This window comes from Candoia aspera, chromosome 7 (assembly GCF_035149785.1).
Source record: "Candoia aspera isolate rCanAsp1 chromosome 7, rCanAsp1.hap2, whole genome shotgun sequence".
NCBI classification, from domain to species: Eukaryota; Metazoa; Chordata; class Lepidosauria; order Squamata; family Boidae; genus Candoia; species Candoia aspera.
Window position 1 is genome coordinate 29,623,613 of NC_086159.1, and position 22,071 is coordinate 29,645,683.

The following is a 22,071-nucleotide window of genomic DNA, read 5'->3' on the forward strand; positions in this document are numbered from 1 at the left end:
GTCCATCAGATCTATACCTGTCCCGTGACAACAGAAAAGAAACAGTAAACTGGATGGATCTCCGTAAACAGTAAAACTTGGAAAGCCATTTGACTTGCAAAACTCTTGCCGACCAAACCATGGCAGCAAAAAGGAAAATCCTTGCTGCTCCCTGGGGGATATTTGGGTTTTTGCTGTCCAGAGATGGTAACTCTAAAGTAGTGATGGGAAGGCAGCTTTTTAAGGACGGACCTTGGTCGGGCAGCTGGGAATGCGGGCGGTTGTAGTTCTTACGTATCTCGTGGGCATCAGCGTGGGAGAAGTCGACTGAAATTCGAACTACCCGAACGACCACTAGACGGCAGCAAAGACATACAGATAAACGCAACCCTTTGCGGTCATCCACGGCTCGCCCGGCTTCTTGCCTCCCTCATCCGGTCGTCTTGAGATCCCTCCAGGAGTCTAAGGCTCTCCTTCCCCACTTCCCCGCACCCCCCCCCCCCCGTGCATTGACAGAATAGCAGCGGAGACTTTCTGCGGAACCATTCGGCTCTCTTTGGAAGGGAAGAACGTTTCCATGGTGAAGGGGCCATGCACCGGAAGTGAAATGGCCATATTGCTGTTTGACTCTGGGAGCGCTGCCGGTAACGGGAAGAGGCGGGGTGGACGGCTCTGAAGCGCGACGAAGGCTCTGCTGTAAGATACCGAAAGCGGAGTCCGTCTCTGTTATTGCCACCACCGCCGATTTGCCGGATTTCCCGCCCTCTCACGGGTGAGTCCTCGGCCCTCCGGCATGCTTCCACCCACCCATCCACGGTCCCCCCTAGGTTTCCCCATTCGTGAGATCCAGCTCGGTGGAGATGAAGGAGGAAATGTTTCCTTTCTTTCTAGATTCCTGTGAGGGCCTTTCAACTTCGTTATTAGGCACCTATCCCTCTTTATCTTGAGCCCCCCCCCCCCCGTCCTCCTATGGAAGGAGACATCTGCTACAGGCTACTTAGTCATTTTACTTACATTTTGGGACTCGCTTGAGGAGCTCATAACCAACTTTGTGGAAAATATGTCCATAGATCTTTAAAAAGAGGCATCTATATATTTCCTTACCTATGTAGGGGGTTTAAGTCGAGTCTAGATATACCTCTATTTGAGGACGGACCTCCCTCTTTGTTGTTCAGTCATGAAGTCGTGTTCGGCTCTTCGTGACCCCATGGACCATAGCATGCCAGGCCTTCCTGTCCTCTGCTGTCTCCTGGAGTTCATTGTTCATTGCGTTGGTGATACTGTCTAACCATCTCATCCTCTGCCGTCCCCTTCTCCTTTTGCCTTCAGTCTTTCCCAGCATCAGGGTCTTCTCCAGTGAGTCATCTCTTTGCATTAGGTGGCCAAAGTATTTGAGCTTCAGCTTCAGTATCTGTCTTTCCAATGAACAGTCAGGGTTGATTTCCTGTAGGATTCACTGATATGACCTCCTTGCAGTCCAAGGGACTCTTAAGATTCTTCTCCACACCACAGTTCGAAAGCATCAATTCTTCGGCACTCAGCCTTCCTTGTGGTCCAACTCTCACAGCCATACATTACTACTGGGAAAACCATAGCTTTGATTATACGGACCTTTGTCGGCAAGGTGATATCTCTGCTTTTTAATATGCTGTCTAGGTTTGCCATAGCTTTCCTCCCAAGGAAAGTCTTTTAATTTCATGGTTGCAGTCACCGTCTACAGTGATCTTGGAGCCCAAGAAAATAAAATGTGTCACCGCTTCCATTTCTTCCCCTTCTATTTGCCAGGAAGTGATGGGACCAGATGCCATGATCTTAAGTTTTTTTTAATGTTGACTTTCAAGCCAGCTTTTGCATTCTCTTCTTTCACCCTCATCAAGAGGCTCTTTAGTTCCTCTTCACTTTCTGCCATTAGGGTGGTATCGTCGGCATATCTGAGGTTGTTGATATTTCTCCTGGCAATCTTAATTCCAGTTTGTGATTCATCCAGCCCGGCATTTCTCATGATGTACTCTGTATATAAGTTAAATAAGCAGGGTGACAAAATACAGCCTTGTCGTACTCCTTTCCCAATTTTGAACCAATTGGTAGTTCCATGTCTGGTTCTAACTGTTGCTTCCTGACCCACATACAGGTTTCTCAGCAGGCAGGTAAAGTGGTCCGGTACTCCCATCTCTTTAAGAATTTGCCACAGTTTGTTGTGATCCATACAATCAAAGGCTGTAGCGTAGTCAGTGAAGCAGAAGTAGGTGTTTTTCTGGAACTCTTGCTTTCTCCAAGATCCAGCGAATGTTGGCTATTTGATCTCTAGTTCCTCTGCCTCTTAGAAACCCAGCTTGTACTTCTGGTAGTTCTGGGTTCATATATTGCTGAAGCCTAGCTTGTAGGATTTTGAGCATAACCTTGCTAGCATGTGAAATGAGTGCAGTTATGTGGTAGTTTGAACATTCTTTGGCAGTGCCCTTCTTTGGAATTGGAATGTACTGACCTTTTCCAATCCTGTGGCCACTGTTGAGTTTTCCAAATTTGTTGGCATATTGAGTGCAGCATTTTAACAGCATCATCTTTTAGGATTTTAAATAGCTCAGTTGGAATACTGTCATCTCCACTAGCTTTGTTGTTAGTAATGCTTCCTAAGGCCCCCTTGACTTCACTCTCTAGGATGTCTGACTCAAGGTCAGTGACCACACCATCATGGTTATCAGGGACATTAAGATCTTTCTTGTATAGTTCTTCTATATATTCTTGCCACCTCTTCTTAATCTCTTCTGCTTCTGTTAGGTTCCCACCTTTTTTGTCTTCTATCATGCCCATCTTTGCACAAAACATTCCCTTGATATCTCCAGTTTTCTTGAAGAGATCTCTAGTCTTCCCCATTCTACTGTTTTCCTCGATTTCTTTGCATTGTTCATCTAAGAAGGCCTTATCTCTCCTTGCTAGTCTCTGGAAATCTGCATTCAGTTGGTTATATCTTTCCCTTTCTCACTTTCCTTCTTTCCTCAGCTATTTATAAAGCCTCATCAGACAGCCACTATGCTTTCTTGCATTTCTTTTTCTTTGGAATGGTTTTAGTTGCTGCCTCCTGTACAACATTACAAACCTCCATCCATAGTTCTTCAGGCACTCTGTCTACCAGATCTAGTCCTTTAAATCTATTCATCACCTCCACTGTATATTCATAAGGGATATGATTTAGGTCATACCTGAATGGTCTAGTGGTTTTCCCTACGTTCTTCAATTTAAGCATAAATTTTGCAATAAGAAGCCCATGATCTGAGCCACAGTCAGCTCCAGGTCTTGTTTTTACTGACTGCATAGAGCTTCTCCATCTTTGGCTGCAAAGTACATAATCAATCTGATTTTGGTACTGACCATCTGGTGATGTCCATGTGTAGAGTTGTCTCTTGCGTTGTTGGAAAAGAGTGTTTGCTATGACCAGCATGTTCTCTTGACAAAACTCTATTAACCTTTGCCCTGCTTCATTTTGTATTCCAAGGCCGAACTTGCTTGTTATTCGAGTTATTTCTTGACTTCCTACTTTAGCATTCCAATCCCCTAAGATGAAAAGGACATCTTTTGTTGGTGTTAGTTCTAGAGGTGTTGTAGGTCTTCATAGAACTGGTCAACTTCAGCTTCTTTGACATCAGTGGTTGGGGCATAGACTTGAATTACTGTGATGTTGAATGGTTTGCCTTGGATTCGAACTGAGATCATTCTGTCGTTTCTGAGGTTGTACCCCAGTACTCCTTTTCCCACTCTTTTATTGACTATGAGGGCTACTCCGTTTATTCTAAGGGATTCTTGCCTACAGTAGTAGATATAATGGTGACCTGAATTAAATTTGCCAATTCCCATCCATTGTAGTTCGCTGATTCCCACGATGTCGATGTTCAATCTTGCCATCTCATGTTAGACCACATCCAGCTTGCCTTGATTCATAGATCTTACATTCCAGGTTCCTATGCAATATTGTTCTTTACAGCATCAGACTTCCCTTTCACTTCCATTTCCAGACACATCCACAACTGACTGTCCTTTTGACTTTGGCCCAGCCGCTTCACTCTTTCTGGAGCTACTCATAATTGCCCTCCTCTCTTCCCCAGTAGCATATTGGACACCTTCCGACCTGAGGGGCTCATCTTCCGGCATCATATCTTTTAGCCTTTTGATACTGTCCATGGGGTTTTCTTGGCAAGGATACTGGAGTGGGTTGCCATTTCCTTCTCCAGCGGACCACGTTTTGTCAGAACTCTCCGCCATGACCTGTCTGTCCTGGGTGGCCCTGCACGGCATAGCTCATGGCTTCATTGAGTTACGCAAGCCCCTTTGCCACAGCAAGGCAGTGATCCAGGAAGGGGTGACCTCCCTCTAGGACTTGCTAAATTAAGCAGATGTGAAAAGCTTTGGAGAGCAAGTCAGTTAAACAAAACAGGATTCTGCTCAGATTCCAAAATGTTGAGCAATAAAACAAAACATCACAAACTGAAAAGTTGTGGTATCTGAGGAAGGAATTCGAACGCATATAAAGACTTAAACACTTGGTGAAATGCTCCTATGAAATAGGTAAAAGCTAAACAGGTGAAAGGATCCTTCTGGGTTTGAAATGAAACAATTGCAGATTGTACTGTGAATCATTTAGAAGCTTAATTACCCTATTATGTATATGAAGATAATATTTTGCAATGACCAGAACTTGACATGGGTATTTCCTTTTTTATTAGTTACTACTGTACTAGTAATACTAGTACTATGAATTACTGGATTTATTTTTATAACTAGATTTATTAGTACTCATTCTCTTAGAAAAGATGCAACATAACTGAAATATATACATATTCCTAAAGAAAAGGGATTGCTTAGTTTTCTCTGTTCTCTGTATCTTTAGTTCACTCTTCTTCCACTCATCCTCCATGGCAACGTGGACCCGTGAAGCTGTGCTGAACCTTTATCGTGCACTGTTGCGTCAGGGACGTGGCTTGCGCTACACTGATCGTGATTTCTACTTCACCTCAATCCGGCAAGAATTTCGCAAGAACCAGCACCTTAAGCACCCTGAAGATAAAGAGCGACACCTTAAAAAGGGCCAGGCTTTCTTGCGCAGCAAACTTGGAGGGCTTATTTAGAAACTTCCTTTTTTTCCTTGTCACTTTTTTTTTTTTGCTTTTATTTTCTTTAACTTCTCTAGTCATTTGAACTGGATGGTCAATATCAGAAGTCTGCTGCAAATCTTTAAAAAAAAAATCCCCAAAAGTATCCTGCCATATATCCCTGGGAGCATTCCTCCTTCCTTTTCGCAGATGCATTAAGCCTCAGGTAAATTATGTATAGACGTACTGTGCTATTTTAACCACTCATTATTTGTACAGCTAAAAAGCAAATTTGCCTAAAATAGTAATCTGAGTAATTAGAAGTTAATTTTTATTTATAGTAATAAAACAATTCTAGCATGTTTGAAAGTGGTATTGTGAAGAATGTACTATGTATGCTAATAATAATTACAAAATAAATGTCTATGCTACAGAGGATGGGGAAATTCCCATCCAGATTTTGGTCCTGTACTGTATTGGCAACTCTTATTTTGACTCCCCTTAAATCCTGGTAATCAGTTTATCAAACTAAGGGGCATCCACTAAATATCAGCTGATATTTTTTTACAGTCCTAGGCTACCTGTATATATATATATTTGTGATATATCTCTAACTCCTAAATGTATTGTTTTTTGGTCTTGGATCTTCACTAGCCTTTTTGTGCAAGTATAGCTTTTCCAACTACAATTTTTTTACTCCTTGAAATTGTTTGCAATTATATTTCAGACACTCCTTTTTCAGACACTCCTTTTCACTATCAAATCCCTTTTCTATTAGCTTTTCCTACTGGAGAATTCTATTCATAATAGCTCCAAGCTTATTAATGTAAAAGAGGGATATCAAATATTCACTTAATGTGAATTTTAGTGTTTGGTCTTGCACAAATCTCACTTCTAGTCAACCTTACCCAACCTGGTGCCTTCCAAATGTGGTTGTTCTGGCTGAACATTATGGAAGGGTCCCAGGTTAAAAAGGTGGATATTTATTGAACTAGTTTTGTATGTGTTAACGGCTGCAAGAATCTTAACGCTTCCTTCTTTGATTCTTTCTTTCTAAATTGAGGGAATATGCTTCAACATCTAGAATAACTTCATATTTAAAAAGTACATCTGATGTAGAATTCAGTTCTAATTGGAAACCATTCTTGGATTATAACATTATACATAGATTTGTACTACACCCCCAATTTGGGCTTTTCTATATTTTTCTACATAAAGTCTGCATTTTAATTTTATGGAAAATTGAATTTCTAGTATTGATTTAATGTATTGTAGTTTGTAGTTTTAGTTAGTGATTTATATTGTGTTAACCAGGGTTAGGGTTTTTACAGTAAGAGTTACAAAACATGTTTTAAGGTGATATATGTAAAATAGACTTAGCTTCAGATAGTTAATCTTAGTAAAAGTCCATGGAATTAAGATCAGATAAGCACTGAATGGCAAACTAAAAATTTTGAACAGTTATGCTGTTGTTTTTTTCCTATGTAGGAGCAATGGCAGGCGCTGGAGAGCGCAAAGGAAAGAAGGATGACAATGGGATTGGCACAGCTATTGATTTTGTGTTGTCCAATGCTCGACTTGTACTGGGAGTGGGAGGTGCTGCTATGCTGGGGATTGCTACCTTGGCTGTCAAACGGGTAAGAAATAATATAGTTGGTTAAGAGATGTCAAGATTTATTGATGTTGCAAAACAAATGCAGTAGACGATTTAGAAATTAAGTCTTCTGATTGGGTCATATAGTCAATGTCCTACTTTCACTCACTTCAGATGTATGACAGAGCAATTAGTGCTCCAGCCAGCCCCACTCATTTAAGCCAGTCAGGAAAGAGAAGCTGGGAGGAACCAAGCTGGCTTGGGTCATCATCACGATTGCTGAACCAAGACATGAAGACAAATCTTAGCCGTTCTCTGCAGACTCTTCCCACTGATGCTTCAGATTTCGAAATAGGTGAGAGATAATCTGAAGAAAGAATATATACATTGTACTGACTATATGCTATATTTAGTATATTCAGAATGGCTTTGTAGTTTGTCTCATTTGAATTTTTTTTTAAAGGCAAAGGATGTCTGCTTCTGGATTGTCCCATGAACGGTTTCCTTTTTCCTTAAACCTTACCCTAAGGCTATTGTGTTTGTTAAAAAAAATACAAGTTTAGAGCAGAATAATTTCAGTGCAGGCAACTTATACAAGCCATTTGGGCTCTTTTTTGGTTTTTCTCTATTGTGTTACTTGAACAGATTCAATCAAACCTATGAAACATAAATCACCTGCCAAGAGAAGCCAGGTGGAATTAAAGAAATCTCGCCTTCGGATGTCCTTGCAAGAAAAGCTATTTGTTTATTACCGGAGAAAGGTGGCTATCTCCGCAGAAGAACAGATCAAAGCCAAGCAAGCTGCTGTGGATATCTGTGCTGAATTACGTGGTTTCCTCCGTGCCAAGTTGCCAGACATGCCTCTGCGTGATATGTATCTGAGTGGTAGCCTCTGTGATGATTTACAGGTAACTTGAATGGGTGAAAAGCTGTTAAATGTTCTTCAGCAAGAATAATGTTAGCAGAGATAGTTTATCCCATTATCATGTTCTTGGGATTCTATCTGGACTTTTTTGTGTGTGATCTGATCTTGTGTAAGAAAAAGTTCCCTTTTCTGGCCAGTATCCACATCTTTGTCTTCTGTGTCTTTTCTCTTCTACATCTGTTCAAAGAAATATATTTTCAGATTGTTTATTCACAGTATAGCATATTATCAGATTTTTAATCCAGCAATACTGTGTCCATATGTCCTAGTTTCCTGTTGTCATCCAAAATGATGCCTATTTACATCTCCCCAATATATTGTCAATTCTTTTTTTATAAAAAAAACAACATTATTTTTTACAGAATATAGTTAAAATACAAAATATAGAATATAGAAAAGCTAGGGTATGGAACTAAAGAAAAAAGAAAAACGATAAAAGTGCAGAACTGTCATGAGCACTGATGGTGAGCAGGAGGGGGCCCCTATCCAGGGGGGAAAACGCATGCGTAGTAGTGAGGAGTTGAGCAGCCATTCAAAGAGACACAGATCAGACCCGCCTTAACTTTTGGGGTTTATCTGTCTGGGTTTTTCCCACGCTTCTTCAGTTTGTTAGGATGTTCTGTTTTATGTAGCAGTAATAAAACACTAGAGACTTATTCCTCGTCTCAGCATGGTTCCTGACTGTTAGGACAAGAACAGAGAAAATGAAAACAGAAAGTGACTTCCAACCTTTTCCAGTACAGATATGAATATGTTTACAAATATAATCTCTTATAATTAGATAATCCTTAATAACAGTACTTCTGTCAAATCAAGCCATTTAATCATTAAAGCCAAAATCAAAACTTCATTTTTTTTCTGACACAAGCAAGTAGTCTAAAAGTGGTTGCCAAGTAAAAAGAAATCCAGAAACAGTATTTTCTCTTATCAATGCTGATCGTTTGGCCATTTGAGCCAACTCCATCAATTTAATAATCCATTCTTCCACTGTAGGTATTTGTGGATCTTTCCACCTCTGTGCATATAAAAGTCTTGCTGCTGTAATCATGCATAAAAGCAAAGTCCCATGTTGTTTCTCAAGCTGTTTCTTCATCAAGCCTAAGAGGAACAGTTCTGTTTTTTTTGTAAGTCCACTTTAAGGATCTTTTGAATATTAGCACATATTTGATCCCAAAATTTTTCAGCCTTTTCATAAGTCCACCAAAGATGATAAAAAGTTCCTTCACCCAGATAACATTTCCAACAAACATTTGTTATTCCCTTATACATTTTTGACAACTTATCAGGAGTTAAATACCAACAATACATCATTATATAAAAATTCTCTTTTAAATTGTAATTCAAAGTAAATTTCAAACCTTTGTTCCACAAGTTCTCCCACTGCTCCAACATAATATTTAATATCCCTTTGCTCCAACATAATATTTAATATCCCATTTAATCATACATTCTTTAACTTGTTCATCTTCTAAATTCATCTGTAGCAACATTTTATACATCTTTGTAATAACATGTTCATCATTCATAGAAAGTTCCATTTCAAATTGAGTTGTTTCATTAACAATTCTAAAACTCTATTTGTCCACTTTAAAACGTTCTGACAATTGTAAATATGTAAAACCATCCAACTCTAACAATTCCCTTGTTTTAAGCTTTGGTTCACCATCTTCAAAATTTAACAGATCTTCATAAGTTAACCAGCTTGTTCCCCCCACATAATATATGGTCAATTCTTGATGAGATTGCAACATTCTTGTGAGTTTGCTGAAGCTGCCTCTGTGACATCAGTATATTTAAAGAGGATATTGAGCATCATTGATATATATTCCCAGCATTCCCTTTGGGCTAGCTGTCCTTAACTTGATAGCCACATTTGTTGGACTAACTCCTTTAATTATGAGAATTCAAGTCCAGACTTTTGGAGGGTGCCAAGTAAGCTAGCTGACAGTTGATATGATCAGTCCTTAGATGTTTAACTCTTGCTTTTATTTCTCTCTTTGTGCTGCTAGGTTGTGACAGCTGATCACATCCAACTCATTGTTCCTCTTGTGCTGGAACAGAATTTATGGTCATGCATTCCAGGTGAAGATACCATCATGAACATCCCTGGCTTCTGCCTAGTACGTCGGGAAAACCCAGAATATTTTCCTCGTGGTAGCAGTTATTGGGACCGCTGCGTAGTGGGGGGTTACCTCTCACCCAAGGCTGTGTGTTGTACCTTTGAGAAAGTAGTGGCCGGCTCCATCAACTGGCCAGCAATTGGGACCCTCCTAGACTATGTGATCCATCCAGCAGCACCCTTAGAATCTCTAACTTTGGAGGTCCAGTATGAACGGGATCGGCACCTTCTAATAGACTTTTTACCATCTGTGACACTAGGTGATACTGTATTGGTAGCCAAGCCACACCGACTGGCCCAATATGATAATCTATGGAGACTGAGCCTTCGGCCAGCAGAAACAGCTCGCCTTCGGGCCCTGGACCAAGCTGACTCTGGTTGCCGTTCTTTGTGCCTCAAGATCCTCAAGGCCATATGTAAACTGAACCCTACGCTGGGTCGTCTTTCTGCCAGCCAGCTCACCAATGTAGTACTACATCTGACCCAAGAAGAAACTGATTGGTCACAAGATGCAGTAGCTGACCGTTTTCTTCAGGCATTGAGAAAACTAATCGGCTATTTGGAAGAAGGAGTTCTTCCCAGTGCTTTAAATCCCAAGGTGAACTTGTTTTCAGAGCTTACTGCTGAGGAAGTGGATGAATTAGGCTATACCCTGTACTGCTCACTTTCAGAACCAGAAGTCCTATTGCAAATATAATAGCTGCCTTAAGAGTGAGGTTAGTGTTATAGAATTACTTGCCATGACAGTTTCTCTTCTGAGTGAGTTATGCACATCTTGCCCTGGTTATTTTGCAAGTCTGTCTCTGTATTTTTATTGTTATTAAATGGGATGGGGGGTAGATTTCTTGGTGCTACTGGTCTAGTTCCACTACTCTCAAGGAACTGAAGGAAGAAGCAACTTTGAAGAGCTGCTCAGTTTGCTATAAGGTCCTTGTTGATGTACCCGCTGCTGGAGTCCCGACAATATGTACCCTATTTTCCCTATTTCGCTCTATACCTTGCTGCAGTGAAAATTCTTACTCCCTCTTTCAAAAGTGTAGAATTGCCACTAACAATTTTAAGAACCACCTAAGTGGAATGAGCTGTGTTCCTATTGATTGGTGATTCTATTTTTTCCCCTTTTCATTCCAAAAGTGTTTGACAGAGAAAATGTTTTCAGAGAAATATTTATAGCAGGATATGTATTTGTGAGTCCTGTACTTTGACTGTATTTATATTGTCTAGAAAAGGTTTTTTATTTTAAAAAAATTGCATGCTGCATAAGTTTATGTGACACTCAGAGTGACAATAACCCCATATTTTGAAAAAACGGAGTGCATATTGACTAGGATTTGCTGCTTTGCCAGACTGGAGTCCTTCACTGCACATGCACATGCATATGCATGCACACAAGGTCCACAATACACTCTTGTTTGAAAAACTGATAGCAGATTGCTAACTTATGCAGAGGAATGTAGGGAGCGTAATTTCTCATTCACTATTATTGAAATTATTTGTCTATGTGTTAACTGCCTGAGAAATTAGGAAATGCTAGGGCAGACAATCCACTCTGAGACACAGAGGAGGAAATTTGAAATTACGATTCTTGAATGAACACTATGACTCTTGTTAAAAATGTTGTGCCTTAAAATCTTATAAAGGGTACTTGATAGAGGTGGAGGTATGCAAAACTGAAGAGGGCAAAGATCTTTTGGATGGCATGGCACCACTGCTGTACCTGGCATTGGCAGTCACAGTGAGGTGCCCAGTCTGAATTTGAAGTATCTTTGCCCTTTTTAATTCTGAATACTTCATACTACTAGTATTTGAAAATCAGGCCTTGAGCTTCAATACATTGGCCAGCTGGGGAACCTATGGGTACTGATGTGTGCCTCCTGAAGGTTTAGTCTAAAAAATTATTGGGCATAGGCAGTTACAAAAAAATAACACTTCTGGAGGAAAGCAAAATAGTTTGAGTGAAAAATATTTATTACATTGTCTTTATACATTTAAAGGAGGTGGCATACTATGCATTTAACCAATTTGATCCAGTTGTATTCATGAAGCCATCAGCACATCTTCTCTTATGTGGTATTCCATGCATAGGTTATATATAACCCTGTTCTTAATCTCTGCCCATTCCCTGAAATAACGATACACCATGTAGGGAGGAGCCACAATAACGGTATCTCCTGCTTTGCAGATGCAAGCATGGCATGGTGAACATGTAATCTCAGGAATATATGGTTTGTTGATCCTGCTATCATCTGATGCTTCTTCCATCTCTCCCCCCACCCAAGGAAAAAAAAGATAGGAGGTGCTCTAAGAGATGAGACTGTCATACCTGCATAACAGGTGTTACAGTCATACATATGTAATTCGGAGGGTTGTTACCTTGTTTCAAATATCCACCCTTAACATTAAAAGGAACAGTGGATAATGAGATAATTTCAAGTTTTAGGAGCCAGAAATAAGCCTCCCCCATATTCTTTCTCTTGAAAGTGGTGCTTGCAAAGGTTATGTATGCTTAGGACTGATCTGAAAGAGGGTTTTGGTCCTTGTTTGCACAGAATCATCTGATATTCATTAAAGTAGCCAGTTCTTTTTCAGGGTGCTACTTAAAGAGTTGCATTGACTTTAATGAGTGGAATCCTTAAAGTAGTGGCATTTTTTTTTTTTTTTGCAGGGGGAAAGCCTATGAGGAAGCCTGAAAAACAAATTGGTTATTTTAATGAATAGCAGAGAACTGCTGTGTTCGTGCAATGTCCGAAATGCTTCCTTCAAATCATTTTCAAAGCATGTATAGCCCTAGTGCATGTTAAGATAATCTTCAGTATAATTCTCATGTGTTGCTATGGAGAGTACACCATCTTTCATGGTCTTTTGCGATTAGATTGTCTGCTACAGATGGTATATATTGCATGGCAATGGAACCAGTGTTGTCCTAATTTCAGTTTCCGTCTTCCAGCCAAAGACATAGAAAGTTGTCCATTGAGTGCCTGGCAATTTGTAGCCTGGAAAACACCTGGTTTTTCTTTTTCTTTTTACTGACTAATGTAGTTTTTCCAGAATACATTCCTCTCCATTCTCAAACTTTCTGCTATATGTGTTGATGAGCAACATACAGACTGTATGTGGCTGGAGACACTGCTGTGAAGCCCATTTTTCTCCCCCTTTGCTACCTTTTTCCTTTAGTCCATTAATCTATTGCTGGCTTATGACAGGAAAGCAAATGATATCTGAGGTAAGAATTAGAAGAGTCCAGTAGCGTTCCCACGTATCTAATATATTATTACTTTAAAAAGAACAAGCATTGCAGAAACATTTATTAGAAAATTTTAACTATGTCCTGTTATGAGGTTGAATATATATTGTATGTAGTTTTAAGCTACTATCCCTGTTAAGTAAGATGCCATTTTGATTTTTTTTCACTTTCATCTCTTTTAACTGTTATTTCCTACAAAGTAATGATGGTTTTTTTCCTTTGAAGTATGTAAAAAGGATTTAAGCCTGTTTCATAATAAGGCTAATATTAATAACTCCACACAGCAAATTGCCACTGCCATCAGTGCAAAATCCAAAGCTGAAATAAATGTGTTTACTCTTCATTTCTGTTGAGGGTAATACACCTTGCACAATGTTTGTGTATCAGGTTGTGTGGGACAGCTGTAAAATCTTCCCTAGAAAATTCAGTCTGAAGAATTAGTAATCTTAAACTTACCAGTATTCAGTTAAGCTGCATGTGACAATTTCCTAGTTGCTACTGGGGCAGGTTTAGTTTTAAGCTCAAGGTCTGTAAAATAATCAGAACAGAGTAAGATACTGATAGTGTGAAGTACAACACAGGCCATTTTTCTAAATCACAGGGGAAGTGGGAAGCCAATGGCAACAGTGATGGTCTCAAGCCAAGGAGCCCAAGTCTGCTCATCTTGGAACATAGGTGTCAAATCAATCAGTAGGAACTGCAGTTAAGACCAGCCAGCTGAATAATACATTTGGTTGTCTTCGCTTGGCACTGCTGACCTCCAGAGTCTGATGGAATTCTTAACATGAGAATTATGTAATCATATATGTATGTATGTATGTATATCTATATATACACACATATTGAAATGAAATACCTGGGTCATTTGCCCAAGCTGAAATGTTATATAAGAGGGTTGGAAGAGAAAAGTCTAGTGGATGGTCTGTGACAATGTGTAAAAGTTGTGAAATAAAATATTCCACAACCACAAGGCTCTTTTTAAATATGTGCTGGATATGTTGGGGCTTTTTTCCACATTATCTTTATGAAGAGGAAATGGAATGAGATAATCTTGTAATTACCTTCTCAGTTTGCAACACTTAAGGGTACTTGGAAGAATGTTCTCAAAGTGAACCTTAATTTTTATAATGCTGTACCTAGAACTAAGCACAGAACATCTCTGTAATCAGAATATTTTGCATTTTAAGAAAAATAGTTCTAATAAAAATCTTTTGCACAAAACTATGATACATGATAACCCATGTGACAAATTGCAGCCCACAATTTTCTTTGAGCTATCGCAAATAATCCACCTATTTGTCTAGGAAATCATCTTTGATATGACAGAATTGAACTTTGCCTGCAAGCAGCACTGCTAATTACGACATAAGAGGATCGTCTTACCCAGAACAAATAGAAACAAATAAGGAACTAAGTAAATGCATCCCAAAATTGTTATGTATCAGGCCTTCTGTACTACAATAGAATTAAATATAAATATTTCCATAGTTTGATATACTCAGGTATAGGTAGAATGTACATATTATAATTGTAAATCAAAGGGAATTATTCTGGATATTGCTTGAGTTTTCCAAGATGTACTAGATGGGAGTAGGTTATAGAAGACAAGATTGTTCTGTTTTGCTACCCGTTATCAAAATGAAAGGTATGGTGGAGAGAAGGACTTGATAACAAAACTCCTGCTGTGTGCTGTTATAATTTAGTTACTGTACTCTCTGTCCTCCATTTCTTTGATTCTTACTCCCAAGGCTCTTGTCTGTTCATATCAAATTGTTCACCTGGCATTGCTTTTTTTCCTTGGACTTCTTTAACAAACATACTCAATTCATTTCTGACCCCCAATGTCAGCTACATCTTCTGGAATGTGTGCCTGTAACTGGCTACTGCACACAAGTATTTCCTTAAACCATGCATTAAGCAAAACTGCTAAGAACAAACCAGCAGCTGGACCTGAGTTCCTACTTCCCCATTATCAGTAAGAATGCTATTACTTCACAAACTAGTATGAATTATATATTATTGTAAACAATACCCTAATCAAGGAACTTGTTGTTTATTCGTTTAGTCGCTTCCAACTCTTCGTGACTTCATGGACCAGCCCACGCCAGAGCTTCCTGTCGGTCGTCAACACCCCCAGCTCCCCCAGGGACGAGTCCATCACCTCTAGAATATCATCCATCCACCTTGCCCTTGGTCGGCCCCTCTTCCTTTTGCCCTCCACTCTCCCTAGCATCAGCATCTTCTCCAGGCTGTCCTGTCTTCTCATTATGTGGCCAAAGTATTTCAGTTTTGCCTTTAATATAATTCCCTCAAATGAGCAGTCTGGCTTTATTTCCTGGAGTATGGACTGGTTTGATCTTCTTGCAGTCCAAGGCACTCAGAATTTTCCTCCAACACCACAGTTGCAAAGCATCTATCTTCCTTCTCTCAACCTTCCTTATGGTCCAGCTCTCGCAGCCATATGTCACTACGGGGAACACCATTGCTTTAACTATGCGGACCTTTGTTGTCAGTGTGATGTCTCTGCTCTTAACTATTTTATCGAGATTGGTCATTGCTCTTCTCCCAAGGATTAAGCGTCTTCTGATTTACCGGCTGCAGTCAGCATCTGCAGTAATCTTCTCACCTAGAAATACAAAGTCTTTCACTGCTTCTACATTTTCTCCCTCTATTTGCCAGTTATCAATCAAGCTGGTTACCATAATCTTGGTTTTTTTGAGGTTTAACTGCAAGCCAGCTTTTGCACTTTCTTCTTTCACCATCATAAGGCTCCTCAGTTCCTCTTTGCTTTCAGCCATCAAAGTGGTATCATCTGCATATCTGAGATTGTTAATGTTTCTTCCAGCGATTTTAACTCCAGCCTTGGATTCCTCAAGCCCAGCATGTCGCATGATGTGTTCTGCGTACAAGTTGAATAGGTAGGGTGAGAGTATACAGCCCTGCCGTACTCCTTTCCCAATCTTAAACCAGTCCATTGTTCCATGGTCTGTTCTTACTGTTGCTACTTGGTCATTATACAGATTCTTCAGGAGGCAGACAAGATGACTTGGTAGCCCCATACCACTAACTACTTGCCACAATTTGTTATGGTCCACACAGTCGAAGGCTTTAGAATAAAACAGAAATAGATGTTTTTCTGAAACTCCCTGGCTTTTTCCATTATCCAGCGGATATTGGCAATTTGGTCCCTAGTTCCTCTGCCTCTTCTAAACCCAGCTTGTATATCTGGCAATTCTCGCTCCATGAACTGCTAAAGTCTACCTTGAGCATTACCTTACTGGCATGTGAAATGAGTGCCACTGTTCATAGTTTGAACATTCTTTAGTGTTTCCCTTTTTTGGTATGGGGATATAAGTTGATTTTTTCCAGTCTGATGGCCATTCTTGTGTTTTCCAAATTTGCTGGCATATGGCATGGATTACCTTGACAGCATCATCTCGCAAGATTTTGAACAGTTCAGCTGGGATGCCATCGTCTCCTGCTGCCTTGTTATTAGCAATGCTTCTTAAGGCCCATTCAACCTCACTCTTCAGGATGTCTGGCTCTAGCTCACTGACCGCACCGTCAAAGCTATCCCCGATATTGTTATCCTTCCTATACAGGTCTTCCATATATTCTTGCCACCTTTTCTTGATCTCTTCTTCTTCTGTTAGGTCCTTGCCATCTTTGTTTTTGATCATACCCATTTTTGCCTGGAATTTACCTCCGATGTTTCTAATTTTCTGGAAGAGGTCTCTTGTCCTTCCTATTCTATTGTCTTCTTCCACTTCCGCGCATTGCTTGTTTAAAAATAATTCCTTATCTCTTCTGGCTAACCTCTGGAATTTTGCATTTAATTGGGCATATCTCCCCCTATCACTGTTGCCTTTTGCTTTCCTTCTTTCTTGGGCTACTTCTAGTGTCTCAGCAGACAGCCACTTTGCCTTCTTGGTTTCCTCTTTCTTTGGGATGTATTTAGTTGCCGCCTCCTGAACAATGTTGCAAACTTCTGTCCATAGTTCTTCCGGGACCCTATCTACTAAGTCCAGTCCCTTAAATCTATTCTTCACCCCCACTGCATATTCCTTAGGAATATTAGTGAGCTCATATCTAGCTGATCTGTGGATCTTCCCTAATCTCTTTAGTCTGATCCTAAATTGTGCAATAAGAAGTTCATGATCAGAACTACAGTCAGCTCCAGGTCTTGTTTTTACCGACTGTATAGATGTCCGCCACCTTTGGCTGCAAAGGGTGTAGTCAATCTGATTTCGGTGTTGTCCGTCTGGTGAAGTCCATGTATAAAGCCGTCTCTTAGGTTGCTGGAAGAGAGTGTTTGTTATGCAGAGTGAGTTGTCTTGGCAAAATTCTATCAGCCTATGTCCTGCTTCGTTTTGTTCTCCCAGGCCATGCTTACCTGTAATTCCAGGTGTCATTTGACTGCCCACCTTAGCATTCCAGTCTCCCGTGATGAAAATAACATCTCTTTTAGGTGTGTTGTCCAGTAGGTGCTGCAGATCCTCATAGAACTGCTCTACCTCAGCTTCTTCAGCATCTGTGGTTGGGGCGTATATTTGGATCACTGTGATGTTAGATGGTTTGCCCTGAATTTGAATTGAGATCATTCTATCGTTTTTTGGATTGTATCCTAGCATTGCTTTAGCCACTTTACTATTAATTATGAAGGCTACCCCATTTCTTCTGTGGTCCTCTTGTCCACAGTAGTAGATCTGGTGGTCATTTGATGTGAAGTGGCCCATTCCAGTCCATTTCAGTCACTGACGCCCAATATGTCTATCTTTAATCTTGACATCTCACCAATAACCACATCCAATTTGCCCTGGCTCATAGATCTTACATTCCAGGTTCCAATGGTGTGTTGATCCTTAGAACATCAGATTCGCTGTTCACCACCAGCACCGTCGGCCGCTAGGCGTCCTTTCGGCTTTGAGCTAGCTGCGTCATCATGTCTGGGGCTGGTTGAACTCATCCTCTGTTCCTCCCCAGTAGCATTTTGACCATCTTCCGACCTGGGGTCTCATCTTCCGATGGTATACCGACATATCTCTGGTTGTACTGATCCATTTAGTTTTCACGGCAAGAATACTGGGGTGGGTTGCCATTACCTTCCCGAGGGATCGCATTTAGTCTGACCTCTCTGTCATGACCTTCCTGTCTTGGGTGGCCCTTCACGGTTTAGCTCATGGCATCACTGAGGTGCTCAAGCTCCAGCACCACGACAAGGTAACGATCCTTTGCTGAAGAATCAAGGAACTACCAAGGAGAAAACCACACCCCCACCAACACTGGTAGGACAAGCTACTGTATATAAACAGGGAGCAAACTCCACACTCACTAGCACTGATGTTACCTAGTCAGATAATGAAACAGTCTGCAAGCAAACAGCCAAGCTCAGCACCAAGGACTCCACTGTAGAAGTATATTGACAGTAATAGCACATCCAAAATATCAAAGCTGGACATTTAAAAATAACTGATTTTAAGATAGAAAATTTCTTTATCTAGCATAAATGCTAAAACTTTAACTTTTCTGTAACACCAGGCTAAATCAATCCACATATCTCACACCTTTTACTGAAATCCAGAATGAAGTCTTCCATATACATTTACTATCTTTTGAACAAGAGTTAAAAATGTATTTGTGTAATCTTTTTATTTTCATTTAAAAGAAAGGGCAATGAGTGGGGGGGAGAATGTTGAGGAATCTTCTACGCCAGCCATTCACCATATTATGATGCCCACTCACCTGTCTAACCACACATGCAGCTGCATTATTGCATTTTCTTATTTTAAAAAAATGTTTTTGTGTTTGTGGGGGAGGAGGAATAAATATCCTCTGCGTTACTGATGTGCTTTTGAAGATTCTGTTTTTGGAGAACTAATGATAAAACTAAAATAGAATTTATTTTTTAGACTCTTTAATATAAAATATCTAGTACACTTAACTGTACAAGTCTTTTTTTAAAATCTGAACACTGCAGATAACTTGCTTTAGGATTCACTTTTTCAAAACCTGCCCTAGTAAAATTAACAGGGTATTTACAATGCACACCTGTGACGTCTTTAGTTCATTCTTTTTCCTCCTAAAAATTGAAGAAAGTTTTGTGGTTGAACAAATATTGATAGTTGGTGCCAGGTTTTTAAAAAATAGCTTTTGAACTTAGGTAATAATACTTACATACTGTCTCAAGTACTCAAACCAAATATATTGAAATAGCTATAGAAATTTAGTTAAACTGTCCAGCACACATACACAATGGAATAAACTGGTAAATATTGGTTACATAACCAATTGAGTTTCTGAGTTTCTTTCAAAGTGACTTAGGTAACAGGTTGTCCTACCTCAACAAATACAATCTGGTCTGACCTTTTTAAAGAGCAGGGAATTGCTACTTTGTCAATAAACAACATACTGACGTGTCCACCTAGTGAATGATTTTCCTGTCTGGCCTTGAGCAATTTATTTCCTCTTTCTATATCCTATGGAAAATGTCATCGTATTAAGGGGAACAAAGAAAGAATTATGAGATGAGAAATACTGTAAATTTTACAAATTGGTTTAATATTTTTTTTGACTAGCAATATAGACATCCGTCTTATATGAGCAAGCAAACTTTAACTTTAGTTTAGCTATTTTTCTATTTCATTTATATTCTGGGCCCCACTAACTAAACCTAGATTTAAAATACTATAGCTCATGAAGGCAGACCAAAAACTGAGAAACAAGTTCTCCCTTGGGCATATGCTAAGCCTAGGATTTTATTTCTGGTAACAGAAACAGGATTTGTAAACTTATTTTTTTATAAACAAATGAACTTCTGCTTTTCCCTAAGCTTTATTGCCGATGGAAGCTTAACAAAAAGTAATTCAAATTTCTGGGAAGACAATATAAAAACACAAGCCCTTCTAAAATACTAAATCTGGACAAGGTGCCCTGTTAGATCCTGAATGCATTTGTGTGGCCACATTTTCAGTTGTAGCATATAGGGAGATGGGCTTCATAGCCTGCCTTGAATGTATCTTTCTCTACATGAGTCAAGAGGTATGTTGCAGCAAGTGTGGGAATGGTGATGGTACAGTCATGGTGAAGTCTTAATTCACCACAAGAAACTCCAGAAATTTCAGAAGAAAAGCCACTTCTCTCTTCCGGTTTTTAGTTCTGCCTCAAAAACACAATGTTGCCTAATCTTCCTTCTAATTCCCTACCTTTGATGTTTATTTTTTCATTGTCTATTCTTCTCCTCTGCTTTTGAATTTCACTATCATCTTCTCCAGCCATCAGTTCTCCAATCACTCATCCATGTTAACCCTCTCAAAGAGCTGTGCATTTTATTATGAATTAAATCTATGGAAATGATGGAAGAATTACTCCAGAGATCACCAGGAAGTTTATTTTGAAGCAATATCGCGATAGAATCGGGAATCAAAGTGGAGGTGCCTTTGGATTTATTCTTGAATTATTTTGAGATTAATATTCTCGTTTTGGTGCAAAAATGACTGGTTTTAGGTACCCGTGAGTAAGCAGGGAGAAAAAAAATACCGCTTTTTCACAACTATTGCAGTCTTATTTTAAGAGGAACAACTGGTTTGTGATTATAAGGATTCTAAAAATAACTGATTTATTTTATTTGGCATGATCTGGATCAGATACTATCTGGAAAACTTTGAAGAGGAAACTTCAAAAAGACCTCAGTAGTTGGTAGCATATGTTTAATTAATAAACATAAGGTTAGGGGTAAACAGCCAATCGCTTTCCTTTCCCCCGTCCTGTACAATACACAGGGAACAGGTTGCACCGACTTCGGCTTTTTGCAGCTCAGATCTGGTAACCTCAACTGAAACCAACGCAGGGAAGAGGGAAATCCTAGGGCCACGATACCGCCCGAGGGCAAACAGCAGCTTTACCCCCCACCCCCCAGAGGCAGGGCGGTCATGGAAGCATCCGCCTCATCCTTTCTCGGGCTCGTAAATGCCAGGACAACAGGTTCACTTCGTAGGCCGTGCCGCTCCGCGAAGAGGGGACCTGGGACAGGAGGAAGCGAAAGGACCCGCCCGGCTCCCTCTTCCCGGAACAGCCGCTCCTTCCGCGGTGTCTTAACCTTTTTCTCAACAGCCAGGGTCAGAGAAACTGCTGATGCTACCCGCCCTCGGGCAGACCTGAGCCATCCAGGAGTAAAAGAAGGCGGTGGCTGTTCCAATGAGCCAGCTGCCTCGTTCTTTTCACCAGATTGGCCGGGGGGAGGGGTGGGACGGTCTTCCCGGGCCCGATCCGTGCCGCTCACACCATCCAAAGAGCGAGGGGGCTGATGCGGTGGCTACTTTTTCCCCGACCAGCCCACTTGGGTGGCGCGTCACAAACGGCCCACAGCTTCGAGCGTGGCACCTCCATAAATGGTGGTTCGACCCAGGCCAGGCGAGTGGTGGCGACCTCCAGAACCGATGCTTAAGCCTTGCTGCCATCCGGCCTTCGCGGGCTACGCAGAACTTCCGGCCGCCATTTTGCTCCCACCCATTGAGCGCGGCGGTTGAGGGGAGCGAAGGTCGCAGCTTCTCTGCCTTGCCTCTAGGCTTGGGGCTAATTGGACCATCAATGGCCGGCAACGCCAAATGGCGAAGAGAACACGGAGGAAGGACTAAAAAGGAAATCTGGCAAAAAGGACGGAGAGGGCTGACCTCTCATTCACGCCCAGAGGAAATTTAGGGAGGAAGGAAGAGCAGCATTTTAAGAGAAAGCAGCAGAAGTCCCTCACCCCGCGACTCCATTTTCAGTGATTATGGGCGACCCTGCAAGAGCATTCCCCCATCCCCAGCAATTAAGCACAATCCTTGATGCGGTTTCTCCGCTCAGCCAACAATACAGTAGTTCACAGGACACGTGAAGCTAACGCTGCCGACCAATCAGATGTTTCAAGTTCACGTGCTTTCTCGACTACCGGAATGCAGAATCCGGCCCCCCCTCTTGGACAGCCAATAGGAAACCAAGCTAGTATTCGTTTTTTTCAGTGTCACGTGTCTGAAGTGGCGGTAACAGACATCGTTCAACAACGTAGTATAGTTCCTGTAATCCTTCCGCAGATTTTTGAGTAGGACTACTCGAACGCGGGTACGAAGCCGCTCGGAGTGTTTGTTT

The 22,071-nt window shown here is 40.7% G+C and overlaps 2 protein-coding genes across 3 annotated transcripts; both read left to right on the forward strand.

Moving 5' to 3' along the window:
• The first annotated feature begins 567 nt into the window (after positions 1 to 567).
• On the forward strand, positions 568 to 5,130 carry LOC134501666 (mitochondrial ribosome and complex I assembly factor AltMIEF1). The gene is made up of 2 exons (XM_063309582.1): positions 568 to 751; positions 4,862 to 5,130. The coding sequence occupies exon 2, from the start codon at positions 4,887 to 4,889 to the stop codon at positions 5,097 to 5,099; it is 213 nt and encodes a 70-aa protein (XP_063165652.1). The 5' UTR covers positions 568 to 751; positions 4,862 to 4,886; the 3' UTR covers positions 5,100 to 5,130.
• A 21-nt stretch (positions 5,131 to 5,151) lies between these two features.
• On the forward strand, positions 5,152 to 13,915 carry MIEF1 (mitochondrial elongation factor 1). 2 transcript variants are annotated; one of them, XM_063309581.1, is made up of 5 exons: positions 5,152 to 5,289; positions 6,552 to 6,700; positions 6,832 to 7,012; positions 7,303 to 7,565; positions 9,592 to 13,915. In XM_063309581.1, the coding sequence occupies exons 2-5, from the start codon at positions 6,557 to 6,559 to the stop codon at positions 10,396 to 10,398; spliced, it is 1,395 nt and encodes a 464-aa protein (XP_063165651.1). In that variant the 5' UTR covers positions 5,152 to 5,289; positions 6,552 to 6,556; the 3' UTR covers positions 10,399 to 13,915. The 2 variants fall into 2 exon arrangements, with proteins under 2 accessions (XP_063165651.1, XP_063165650.1); XM_063309580.1 differs by lacking the exon at positions 5,152 to 5,289 and having other exon boundaries at positions 6,123 to 6,700.
• The last annotated feature ends 8,156 nt before the right edge of the window (positions 13,916 to 22,071 follow it).